At 47.2% G+C, this 13,025-nt stretch overlaps 1 protein-coding gene across 1 annotated transcript; it reads right to left on the reverse strand.

The window, feature by feature from the left end:
• Positions 1-1,399: 1,399 nt before the first annotated feature.
• On the reverse strand, positions 1,400-12,347 carry LOC145819173 (uncharacterized). Its single transcript, XM_082913132.1, has 6 exons — positions 12,262-12,347; positions 3,722-3,749; positions 2,803-2,964; positions 2,122-2,709; positions 1,942-2,040; positions 1,400-1,555 (listed from the first exon to the last, which is right to left on the reverse strand). The coding sequence occupies exons 1-6, from the start codon at positions 12,345-12,347 to the stop codon at positions 1,400-1,402; spliced, it is 1,119 nt and encodes a 372-aa protein (XP_082769258.1).
• Between the last annotated feature and the right edge of the window lie 678 nt (positions 12,348-13,025).

Below are 13,025 nucleotides of genomic sequence, written 5' to 3' on the forward strand. Positions count from 1 at the left end.
CAATCAGGCGAATGCTAGCCCCGCCGAAGCCCGAGGAAAGCAGAAAGTGAGACAACAAACATAAGCAGAGGGCGTGTTGCCGGAAACCCTGCCAATAATGGTTGCTGCGGTCACCGGCGTCGGAAAAACGATGGATCAAGCCGAGGATGTCCAGTTCCCCACTGCAGATCAGAGATCGAGCGTCATGCGCCGTGAGCCCACACATCCGTCCTAAAGCCTGGGCGTGGCCAAAACGGAGCTGGGGCAAGATCACTTCAGAGCATTCAGACTCCATTAAAACCTGAAAATCTTCGAAAGTGGGACATACCTCTTGGCCGCCGAAGCTAAAAACGTGCGTCACTGGGTTCCAGAACCTTGCCGCGGCATGGAGAAAAGGGAGATGTAGCGGAGTACGGCTCAGCGTGAATAGTGCATTCAAGCCGAAACCCCGGAAGTTCAGCTTTTCCGAGCCATCTAGAGAAGAGATCCAAGATGTGACATTTTTTGCGAGAAACGCCTCCATCTTTGTCTAAAACTAAGATGAAATGAATGTTCCCGAAGTTGAGGCTTTTATAGAGGGAAAAACACTATTCACGGGGACACGTGTCAAAAATCGGGTGGCTGCAGGAACAAGTGGCCGGCCAACCACCTTTTCTGGCTGGCCAGCCATTCTCTTTTTCAAAAATGGCCGGCCAGCCATTCTCTTTTTCAAAATTGGCCGACCGGCTCCCAAAGGTGGCCGGCAATGCTGCAGTGTATCTCCTTGGCCCTGTTTTACCCTTCGAGGGAAAGTTTCAAGCATTTCCATGCAACGGGAGAGTCAAAGGCCTTCATTTCCCTCTGTTTCGGATGCGTTCCGGTGCCCAGATCGTCCGAAGTACACTCTGTTTGTTGTTGAGTTTTGTTTATCGAGTTGTTGTTTTGATTATCGAGTTGTTGTTTTGCTTATCGAGTTGTTTGTCGAGCGGACGTGTTTCGTGTTTTCAAGTCATTGTTCTCTGTTTAAACAATCTTTGTTTAAAGTCTTGTTTATTTGCATTGTCAACGTTGTTGCGTTTTGTTTATCGAGTTTTAAACTTCCTAAGGTTCTGTTATATCTTAGTAAGTTGAGTTGCTTAGTTTGTTGCGTCGGTTCACTACCTGACTTGGTGATTACACAATGCGCATTCCCATTCAATTTCATTTTTGTGCAAAATAAAATGATGCGATACGATGCTAAAGTTTAAAATACAAACACCTTTTCAAAAGCTATTTCATTCCATCATGCTTTACAACGAATAAAGGTACAAGTTTTACAAAAAATAAAACTGCCTAACAATGTGCAAAGTGCTACAAACTACTAGCAAAAAGGAAAATAAAGCAGGAAACGGCAGCATCAATGTCTTTGGGAGCGGGAATGAGAAGCACTCCTCATCCTCTTTTACGGGACAGCCTCTGCACTATCATCATCATCTGGGTCAGAACCGTCGTCCTCAGGATTCCCCTCAGCCTCGTCCCCACTCCCCGGACCAAGACCGGAGCCCTCCTCCTCGGCAGACGTCTCGGACTGACGATCTGTGGCCTCCTCCTCCTCCTCCTCCTCATCAGGCTCCGCCTCTACAACGTGAGCCCTGCGTCTGCGGACAGGCCCTCCTCGAGCTCCGCGAAAAGGCCTGGATGGCCTAGCTCCTCGGAAAGGCCTGGATGGCCCAGCTCCCTGAGAAGGCCCAGATGGCCCAGCTCCGTAAGAAGACCCAAATGGCCCAGCTCTCCAAGGGGACCCAGGTGGCCCGGCCCGCGGCGGAGCATATACAGGAGGTATCTGAGAATGAAAAAATTCAATACATCCTTTCAAATATGAAAATCAGATGCGAGTACAGTATATGAGTGGGGTGTGTGTCGAATGTGCTCTACAATGCAGAAGAATGCTCAAAACCAGTGTGTCATCAGAAATACGATAAATACAAGAAAGATAAACGGTACCTGCGCACCCATAGCGGATAGATGTGTCTCTCTCCGAAGGACCATGCCCTCAAGCGAGGCCATCACCCCGAGAATCTCATCCACATACTCAACCGGAGGCTGCAGATACAAAGGCAAAACTATCAGTAAAGGAATGAATGTCCAAGTACCCAACTGATAAATCAAAACTATAAATCATACCGGTGGCGAATCAGGATCCCTGACATATCTATGGTCAGGAAGTGGAGGCTCTAGCGGAATCGGGTAGGGAGTCCCGAAACGCCATCCCGTCAACTCGAACGGCATGTCCGGCCATCCAGGATGAGGATAGGTCGGAGTAACCGGAGGAATCGGTCTACCCCCACCTCTAGATGCACCAGCCCTGCTGGCAGAAGGGGCGTCTGCAGCCCGAGCCCGAGCCTGGCCCGAGGATGACATACCGGCAGGCCTCATCATCGGGATACGAGCTCCCGTCAATGGAGGCATCAAATATATGTGACGGTAAGTGGCGTAGTCCCCCTCCTCAATATATAGTAAAGCATCACTACCCAGCATGGCGCCGACTACCTCCGAGTAAGAGAGCCTGTCAGCAGTCTGCATACTGACTGGGGGTACTGCGGGAGGATCCTGAGAAAGATACCCCCATACCTGACGCAGAAAGCGTTCCCCCAAAAACCATGCCCTGCCAACCGGCCCTTCGAGCAGGACCCTATACTGGGAGATGTCCGACCCTCCGGTATACTGAAGTCGGAGACCATCACCCAGGGACACCCAGAGCTGCCATGTGATCTGCGGATGATAAATGCATAAACCAATCAGAAATCGAGAATATACAGAGCAAATCAAAGATGAAAATGAAAGGAACTGAAAGTTCTGAGGTACCTCTGAATGTCGCACAGTGTCAAAGTACTGTCGCAGGTAAAGGAGGGTCTCTCGAGGTCTCGGCCGGTGCGGGCCCTCGAACACCAGAGAATATGGGGTCATGGGAAGCCCTGCCACCTCCAACTCTGGGGCTAATGCTGGGAAGTATACATAGACCCATAACTGAGAAAAGCAGTGCAGAATGTAAGTACGAAATGCTGAGAGCAAAATACAGACTGTAAAAGTGCGCTGTGTGTGCAATGTACAAGTGATGAAAAGTAGAAATGTAAATCAAGGGGATAGAAAAGTACCTCCCAAGCTCTCCAATAGCCGCCAAGTAAATCGCCCCGCCCGCGGGAGGTCGCGCTCATATAAAAGTAAAGGGTAGCCAGGCCGGCGCCCCCCTAGTCAAATCTACTGACCTGTGATAGGTCGACTAGAGCGCTCAGCAGATATAACCCGACTGTGTTCCCTCTATCGGCGAACAGGGTAGTCCCGAAGAGGAACATAAGGAAACCACGGGCGTACTGCTCCGTCTCCTCAGGAGTCTCGGGCACCATCTCCGCCCGCCGGAAGTGGGAAGAGAACCAAGTGTATCGGACTCTCCCAGAAACCCTGTCAACAGGCGGGCGAGCCCCCAATAAATACATCCAGGCGGCCTCCCACTCGCCCATGTCCTCATCATAGGGGATGGACCAACCTCCTATATCTAGGCCGGTCAGCACAACAAAGTCTAGAGGCGTCATGGTCATGTCTCCAGCAGTAGAGAAATGAAAGGAGTTGGTGGTGTCCCACCATCTCTCTACCAAGGCTGCCATCAGTGTCCTCCTGGCAGGACAACGTGACAACCCGACGCAGAAGGGCCCGAACCCTGCCAAGTCTACCAAGTCTTGGACACCCTCCGGGAGCTCAGCGTACCAGTCCCGCGCGGCGATAGAACCATATCCCCGTACGCTGCGAGAACCAACCTGCATTCAGAATGAATACATGTGCCAATGAGATGAAATGGGCTGTGTGCCGATGAAATGAAATGGGTTGTGTGCCGATGAAATGAAATGGGTTGTGTACCGATGAAGTGAAATAAGCTACGTGCAAATTCTATTCTGGGCTGCGTGTTCACTATTTCTAATCTGGGCTGCGTGTTCAGGAAAATTAAGTTTGGGCTGCGTGTTCAACTTTCAATCAGTGTGGGCTGCGTGTTCACTATTTCTAATCTGGGCTGCGTTTTCAGGAAATTAAGTTTGGGCTGCGTGTTCACTATTTCTAATCTGGGCTGCGTGTTCAGGAAATTAAGTTTGGGCTGCGTGTTCAACTTTCAATCAGTGTGGGCTGCGTGTTCACTATTTCTAATCTGGGCTGCGTGTTCAGGAAATTTTAAGTTTGGGCTGCGTGTTCACTATCTAATCTGGGCTGCGTGTTCAGAAAATTTTAAGTTTGGGCTGCGTGTTCAACTTTCAATCAGTGTGGGCTGCGTGTTCACTATTTCTAATCTGGGCTGCGTGTTCAGGAAATTTTAAGTTTGGGCTGCGTGTTCAACTTTCAATCAGTGTGGGCTGCGTGTTCACTATCTAATCTGGGCTGCGTGTTCAGAAAATTTAAGTTTGGGCTGCGTGTTCAACTTTCAATCAGTGTGGGCTGCGTGTTCACTATCTAATCTGGGCTGCGTGTTCAGAAAATTTTAAGTTTGGGCTGCGTGTTCAACTTTCAATCAGTGTGGGCTGCGTGTTCACTATTTCTAATCTAGGCTGCGTGTTCAGAAAATTAGGTTTGGGCTGCGTGTTCAACTTTCAATCAGTGTAGGCTGCGTGTTCACTATTTAATCTGGGCTGCGTGTTCAGAAAATTTTAAGTTTGGGCTGCGTGTTCAACTTTCAATCAATCTGGGCTGCGTGTTCAGAAAATTTTAAGTTTGGGCTGCGTGTTCAACTTTCAATCAATCTGGGCTGCGTGTTCACTATTTAATCTGGGTTGCGTGTTCAGAAAATTTAAGTTTGGGCTGCGTGTTCAACTTTCAATCAGTGTGGGCTACGTGTTCACTATTCTAATCTGGGCTGCGTGTTCAGAAAATTAAAGTTTGGGCTGCGTGTTCAACTTTCGATCAGTGTGGGCCGTGTGTTCACTTTCGAATTCGGGCTGTGTGTTCGACAAATCAGTGTTTGAGCCGTGTGTTCACCTCTTAACTAATGTGTACTGTGTGTTCGCAATTAATTAACGAGCCGAATGTTCAGAAATTCGAGTGTTTAAACTACGTGTTCAGGATGCAAGCAAAGTACTATGTCATAAGCTAAACTGAGTGTTCAAGCATGGCAAAGGTACGAAATGTACGAAAAATGCAGAAAACGAAGTAAATACCTCTCGGGCCTCATGAGAGAGGTGATGCTCTGGCTCTCGAAGAAGCAAATCCCCAGGTGCTCGCTCGTCAAAGCTAGTGAAGTGACGGAAAACGGCACGCGGAAGGACATGTGCTGGCGGGTTGTACCTCCCGGGAATAAAAGGTCGGGTCCTCGGGGGCAAAGTCATGGGATCAAAATCATCTCCGGCACCTGGAAAACCTCCGCCGTGGGGAGAATTACCCGCCATTTTCAGAAGATCTACAAAGGGAGCAAAAATGAGCGAAAATGAGCCAAAATTAGAAAAAGTCAACAAAAGTCAACTCTCGGGAAATAAAAAAAGTCAACAAAAGTCAACTCCCGAGAAAATCTTCCAAATATTGAGACAAACTTACCTCAAGTGGCGAAAATGAGAAAAGGAGCTCCGAAACCGAAATTTAATCGCTTCAAAGTGCTTGAAACTGAATGTTTTTGCGGAAACAACTTGCGTGGGCCGTTGGAAAACGCGTATGGAACTCAGATCTGGAGAAGAAAGTGTTGTAGGAGGCAAGAGAGGAGAAGATCTCGGCTGCCTTATATAGGCTCAAGGTCTTGGTTGAAGGAGCATAAAGAAAGGAGGTGAAAGGACCAAAATGCCCTCGGATTTGAGCATATGGCCGGCCGGCCCCCTTTTCTAGCCGGCCAGCTATTTGCTTTTTGGAAAACCAGCCGGCCAGCTATTTGCTTTTTGGAAAACCGGTTGGCCACCTCCCCTTGGGAAGATAAACGGCCGGCCATGTCCCTCACAGGCTCACCTAGCTCCCTGCAAATTTTGAGGAAGATTGGAGTTCCCGGGACTTGAAAAAGTTCAAGAAAAGTACACTTCCGGTCGCGAAATTGCTCCGTCGGAACTTCGGCTTCGAGATCTGACATGTGTCTCATCATCATTCATCAAAATCAAGGTGTATCCTTTTTGAATGAGTTGTAGCCCTTCCAGGAAGTGGATCGGAGGCCGTGATTGAGTCGCCTTCACCGAAACGCGTATTTCCGTACTCGTTATTTCATGACAAACGGGCACCCTGATTCATGCTCGTTTCGCACTATCATGCACATAACTTGCATTCTCATGAGCATACCTGCGTTAACGTGCACATTTCTTGATATTGGCATACCCCTATGTTTGAGCATGCGTTGTCACGCATGTTCCACTCTTGTATTACAATGCATTCACTTACCGGCACTGCGTGTGTCAAACTTCCAGAATCACATTGGATATATAGCATATTGTACTTGTTGCAATTTCTCTCTTTTTGCAGGCACGATATTGTATGTACGGTTCAATTGAAGCTGGTACGACCAGACGAATCGCGCAGGTATCGTATCTTCTCCGTGTGAGATGTGGCGAGGATTGAATAATCCTCCGCATTCTAAACTGCATGAAATGTAGTTGTTGCTTTGCATTCTTGCTTAAAACTGTTGCATCTATTTGCGAATACTTGCTTCATTACAGCTTGCTGCATTTGCATGATCATTGAGTTATGTCTGGCTTCTTGCATGTCGCTTTGCATTTTGCCCCCCCTGCCTGTGGGCCTGCCTGCGGGCACATCTCTGTTTACTTTGTACGTTTGTCTAAGTCTTCGGCCTTGTCAAAAATGGGTCGTCTCTGGGCTTTGACATTCACTACCGTCACTTGTGACTTTCGAGTTCTGTAAAAGAGGGGCAACTGTAGACACCCCATTTTTGACCGACCTTAAGACTCAGACGTCACTGATTGAGCGCTTGGTGATGTTGCATAATGTGCTCGTTCAGAAGTTTCAGAGTTGCGGCCGTGAGCCCTGCCTCCGGACTTCCGAACCTTCTTTTGTACTTTGCCTCGGTTTGCGAACCAGGCTCGGTTTTCTTTGTTTCTTTTCCTGAGGGAAGGGAGAGGTCCAGTAGACCATCTCTCAGTGGCCGTGGGCTACATTTTGTGGCCGCAGGCCATTTTGCCCACTTCGGAGTCCGATTTCCGATTTTTCGGGACCATTGGCCGTGTGCCTCGGTTCGGGACCGCTTAACCATCTCCATTTGCTCTGATTTTTGGCATACATCTTATTTTCTCCCTTTTGAGGGACACTGAGGCCTGAGAAACCCACTTCGTGGCCGAATGCCACTTTCGGTGCTTAACAGCCCATTTTCGGGACCTCAAACTGCGCGTTTTGGCCCCCGAACATTCGTTTTGCAACGGTTTTCGTTCATTTTTGGCAGGTACCTCTGTTTTATCACCGGGGAGGTCACTGAAGGGTGAGAGGCCAGTAATTGTTGCAGCAACCAGTTATACATCCTCCGACGCCCTCCGGCGCCCGTTTTTCACACTTCCGGGCTAATGTTGAACACCTTGGGCCCATTTTCTCGAACTTTGAACCACATATTTGTGATGTACACACATGAGAGGACCCTAAAAATTGGTGGCCGGCCAGTAATTCCACCTGACCCTTTTGAACCCCTCTTTCCGAGCTAATGTTGAACACCCTCGAGCCACTTTCTTGGACTTTTAACCACAGGGTTGTGTTGTACACACATAGGAGGACACCATCAGTTGGTGGCCGGCCACTAAATCAGCTTGACCCTTTTGACCCCTAGCCGGCCGGCTAGGGGATGTGGCCGGCCGGCCACCTGCAACAAAAATACCTGGCCGGCCGAGATCCTCACACTGTTCACTTTACAGCTGTAGGGCTTTATCCCCCAGAAAATATCTTTATCCGGGGGATATTTTGTGGGGGAAAGTTGGTCTCCTTTTCCCCCACCTTTACACCCCCTTTTTGGCCCTTATAACTAGCTGGTGGCATCACTTATAGGGGTTAGAAAAAATTGTCTTCAAGCTTCCATACACAAATCCCTCTCTATACCTCTCATTTCCTTGAAAACTTCTAAGTCTCTAATCACCATTTCTTCTACACCACCAAGCTCTACCATCACCACTTCATTTCCAGCAACAAGGAGGGCTTCTCAAAGGCTAAAGGAGCTGCAAATTGGTCCAAGAAGCAACAAAAGCTTTAGTCTCCAAGGGTGAGTGACATTTCTCCTCTTTGACCCTTTTTCTTGATCCATTTGTAAGCCCCATATGCTTTTTGTTTCAAGCTCCGGCCCTAACTGAAAGGGGCCTTCTTTTGAGCTCATTTTCACTTTTTATTAAGGACTCAACCCTGTTTGAGCCCTCCATGATGCACTTGCTTCATTGATCCTCTTATATGTCATAATCTTGCATGTTATTTTTGGCCCATGAGTAATCTGTTTTTGAGCATGTTGTAATCTGTGAATGTGCTTATTTTGGGCCCTTCTTCAACATTGTTGAAGGGCTCCTCACCATTTGATGCCTCCATGTGCCACTTGTAGTTGTATCCCTTATTTGGCCCCTATTTTTGCACAAATTGGCAGCCCCCTTTGCTTTTGTTTTTGGCCATTTTACAGTTCTGGAAATAGTCTTATCTTGGCCTATACTTCATGTTTCATTAACATTTTTTTTCTGTTTGGTGATTATTTTGTATACTTCATGTTATAGCACCTTTTGAGCCTCAATCTTGTGCCTTTTTTTAGCATGTTTGTATATTGATTTGAGGTTTGCCATATACTGTAAACATTAATATTTTTGGTCCCTCTTAAATGTTGTAGAAGGAAATTTTTGAGTTTGGATTTTGCTTATATCACTTGCTTCATTACCCCTCTCTTGGCCCCCATTTCTTGCATGCTAGTTTTGCCCTATCTTGGTTTGCTGTTTGGCTATGGTTTGTACTAGTAAAATGCTTATTTTGGGGCTGCCTTGCTTCTGTCTTTTCATTCCATGTACCAATTATGCATGCTTGGTATAGCTATAGGCCATTTCGGGTGCCTAATTTTGCATTTCGGGACAATTCCATGCATTTGGTGTCATTTCGCCTCATTTCGGGACTGTTTTACCCCATATTTCATTGCTGAAATTCTGTTAGAATGATTGCTTTCCATTTCCATGTCATTGCATCGCATTCTACCATTGTCTCGATTTGCGTGCCCGTGTGCACGCATTTCGAGGCACTTCATTTTTATCCGCCGGCATCCTATGTGAGTGTGGCTGAGGCTCTCTCATGTTGGTATAAGCCCATATCATGTTTTCATGTCATTGCATCGCATTCTACCATTGCCTCGGTTTGCGTGCCCGTGTGCACGCATTTCGAGGCACTTCATTTTTATCCGCCAGCATCCTATGTGAGTGTGGCTGAGGCTCTCTCATGTTGGTATAAGCCCATATCATGTTTTCATGTCATTGCATCGCATTCTACCATTGCCTCGGTTTGCGTGCCCGTGTGCACGCATTTTGAGGCACTTTATTTTCATCTACCGGCTTCTTATGTGAGTGTGGCTGAGGCTCTCTCATGTTAGTATAAGTCCATGTTGCATTTTCCATGCCATTGCATTGCGTATGCCATCTTCTCGGTTTGCGTGCCCGTGTGCACGCATTTCGAGACATCTCATTTTCACAGCATTGTGCATACTAGGTTGTATCTTAGATCACATTCTGTCATTTTCTCAATTTGCGTGCCCGTGTGCACGCATTTCAAGGCATCTCATTTTCATAGCATTGTGCATACTAGGTTGTATCTTAGATCGCATTCATGCATTTTCTCGGTTTGCGTGCCCATGTGCACGTATTTCGAGGCACCTCATTTCCATAGCATTGTGTATGTTAGGATTGTATCTTAGTTGCATTTCATGCATATCATACATATTGCATCGTGTTCGGAATAGGAGTTAGCCCGGGCACGGGAAACGAGGTACATTTCGTACTCCGAGTGACGGAATGTGTCTTAATTCCCCAGTCATCGACACTCCGGATCATCCATGATGGAGTTAGGTTTTAGCTGTATTTTCGTGTGCATTCATCCTATATTGAGTTGTGCATTTCGACTCCTCGGCCATCATGCCTCGGTATGCGTAATTGGTGGCACGAGGATCGAAACATGCATATATCTGTGCAAATACATTGCTATGCCCCTTTCCTGCTCTCTGTTGCAACAAAATGAAGAATCAACAACTTTTCGGGACTTGGCACACATTTCAAGAACAGGTGTAAACAGAGGCTAATTGGGGCATTCCGGTGGATTTCCGCGCAAGATAACCCGGACATGCATCATCCATCAGAAGCAAGGCAGTCCCTGGCTTGCATGCCAGTTTTATTTATTCTCTCAGTTAATTTGTTAATTAATTAGGATTTTGTAATATTTTGGACTGTAATATTCTTTTATTCGGGACTGTAATATTCGGACTGTATTATTTATTCGGACCCTCTGCGCGAGGGCACAACTGTAATAAGTGTGCGTGAGTGTGATGTATGTCTTCCAACCCCACGTCTTTCTCCCTTTTATTTATCCGCTTATGATGGTTAGATTAGGGCATATTTAAATTAGCATACAGTATAACAGCATGTTTGCATCATTCATCTATTTTGCATGCACCGGGCTCGGCGCATCATACTAACTGCATTGTATTTCAATTCCAAATTGAATACATGTTAGTTGTAGCATTCCATATGCCATGTTTAGAATAGCCGAGCCTGCTATAGTTGCATTTTTGCATGTGTTGCATTAGGCATTTCTGTATATTTAGGATCATGCATGATTTCTAATAAACTTCTTTTTTGGCTTGGAGTACCCGGTGAGCTTTATGCTTTAGCATCCTTGCATGCGTGTGAGTGAATGCCATGACAGCATGCTTACTATGAGGCTATATGCTTATGTGATATAACTGCCTGAATGCCTGTGGGGTGAAGGTTGGGTTATTTGGATTGGAATAAATCATCAACTATTTGTTTTTTTTAAGCCCACTAGATAGTGGCAAAACCATCTTTTCTAAGCCCACCTGCGGGTGGCAAAATCTGCATTTTAAGCCTACTTGCGAGTAGCAAACCATCTTTCAAATAAACAAACATGAAATGTTTTGTTCCAATTCGGGCGACCCAGTCTATAATTATATGCTGTGTGCATCACATAGTAACCTAGGCTAATAACCGGAATAAGAACACACAAAGTTTTCAAAAATAGATATCACGGTTAGTAGAGGCCGATCTTTGATCGGGCGAGCGGGGGTGCTCATGAAGTGACCTTCCCCAATCGTACCCAAGTTCCCGAGCCGAGGCAACTTTGGTGATGACGGACACGTGGCCTTTGGCACCGAGTCAGGGTTTCCTAAATTTCCCATTAAAAAACATTTAGGTGGCGACTCTGTATCTGGCAAAGCAGTCCATGTTTGGCACTTCTTTCAAAAATCTGTTTTTCTCAAAACGATTTGCCGGATTTGGACTCTTTGGTTCAGACTTAGAACCGTGACAAAATTGGAGAGTCCTGAGCTGTAGTGACCCCAAATGAACGGAACGGGAGCTCGTTCCTCCCGGGGGCGTTCGGGGACTTCTACAACAACATTCTGTATTCTGCATTCTGCACTCAGCATTCTGTATTTTCTATACACTACACACAGCATTCTGCACTCAGCATTCTGTATTTTATTTACACTGCATACAGCATTCAGCATTCAGCATTCTGCACTCAGCATTCTGCATTTTCTGTACATTCTGTATTCTAACAACCACTACGTTGCCTTTCACAGCTATGGGTTTATGCATATTTCCCGACGCTGGCCCTTGAGCTGGAGGTCGAGGAACCCCTCGAGATCCCCTACTCGCGTAGATTTGAGGGACAATGCCGGCCTAGGCCCCGGGAGATTCTGCTCTACTTCTGGCAGTTCTTTGATACTGTACGGACGACGGGGGTAATCCGGAACTCTCAGTTCTTCGTGCTTTCAAGTTTGATTTCACCTTGCACATTTTATGACATCTAATCACTGTATACATTTGCTACCCGCAGGTGACCTGGCAGCCTTGGATTGGCATACCAGGGAATCCTCGATTCCTGTTTGCCGGGGCATGGGGCACCTTGCAATACAGGATCATGCTTGAGGGACCGGTTGGTAGGGCCTGGTTCCTCAGAGAGTGCTTCATGCACCAGACGATGGGTAACGCTGACCAGGACGTCCCATCAGTGCCTCCGCCAGAGATGCGGTCTATAGGGGATCTCACACCCCGAAGGACGGAGCACCGCATGTTGGGTATTGACGCGTTCCTTTTCCTGGAGGAGGGGGATTACGCGACATAACGCCATACGTACCTGATGCCTCCACTGTCAGGCGTCTGTACCTCTAGGAGGAGAGTTGCTGACATGCCTTCTTCAAGTCGTGCCCGAGCTAGAGACATTCCTTTAATCAGCGGGGCCGGCTCATCGAGGGGCGGGACCTAATGGATCCCCCCGACTTGCCAGTATGCTGGATGGCCGGATCTTCCGACTAGGTTGACAAGCTGGGAGTATGGGACACCATACCAGATTCCACTGGAGCCCCCACGGCCAGATCACCGATACATCAGTGACCCTGACTCGCCACCGGTATGTTCCACAGTTTTCATTTATCACTCAGATATTTAGACATTCATTCATTTATTGATGACTTGAACTTCCATCTGCAGCCTCCCAGAGAGTACATTGATGGGCTGCTCGGAGTGGTAGCCTCGCTAGAGGGCATGGTTCTACGGAGAGAGACACTGCTGCACTCATATAGCATCCTAGTCTTTTCCATTCTTCTTGCATGTATCATACTTCTGACGATATACTGAGACTAAACACTTCACCATACTGATTCACTGTATGTGTAGAGCACATCTGACACACCATATTCACATACTATATCTGCATGTACTCACTCCATGCATCATTCTTGCACCTGATATACATACTTTGGTTGATGTAATCAAACTGTCTTTTCAGGTCGCACCTGTACCGTCCGGGCCATCCAGGCCTTCTCGAGTTACTAGGAGAGGGACATCGACTCGCGGCCGAGGTGGACGCAGAGCACCTGTCAGTCAGGATGACGAGGAGTC

Source organism: Camellia sinensis, chromosome 2 (genome assembly GCF_055761805.1).
Source record: "Camellia sinensis isolate YWXY chromosome 2, ASM5576180v1, whole genome shotgun sequence".
Taxonomy (NCBI): Eukaryota; Viridiplantae; Streptophyta; class Magnoliopsida; order Ericales; family Theaceae; genus Camellia; species Camellia sinensis.

Bases quoted from the DNA above. Each gene is read 5' to 3' on its own strand.
- LOC145819173 (XM_082913132.1), bottom strand. From the start codon at position 12,347: ATGTCTCTAGCTCGGGCACGACTTGAAGAAGGCATGTCAGCAACTCTC. The intron at 3,750-12,261 runs GTACGTATGGCG...TTCTGAATGCAG, and splicing joins CCTGACAGTGGAGGCATCAG to GTTGGTTCTCGCAGCGTACG. The intron at 1,556-1,941 runs GTACCGTTTATC...CCTGATGAGGAG, and splicing joins TATCCGCTATGGGTGCGCAG to GAGGAGGAGGAGGAGGCCAC.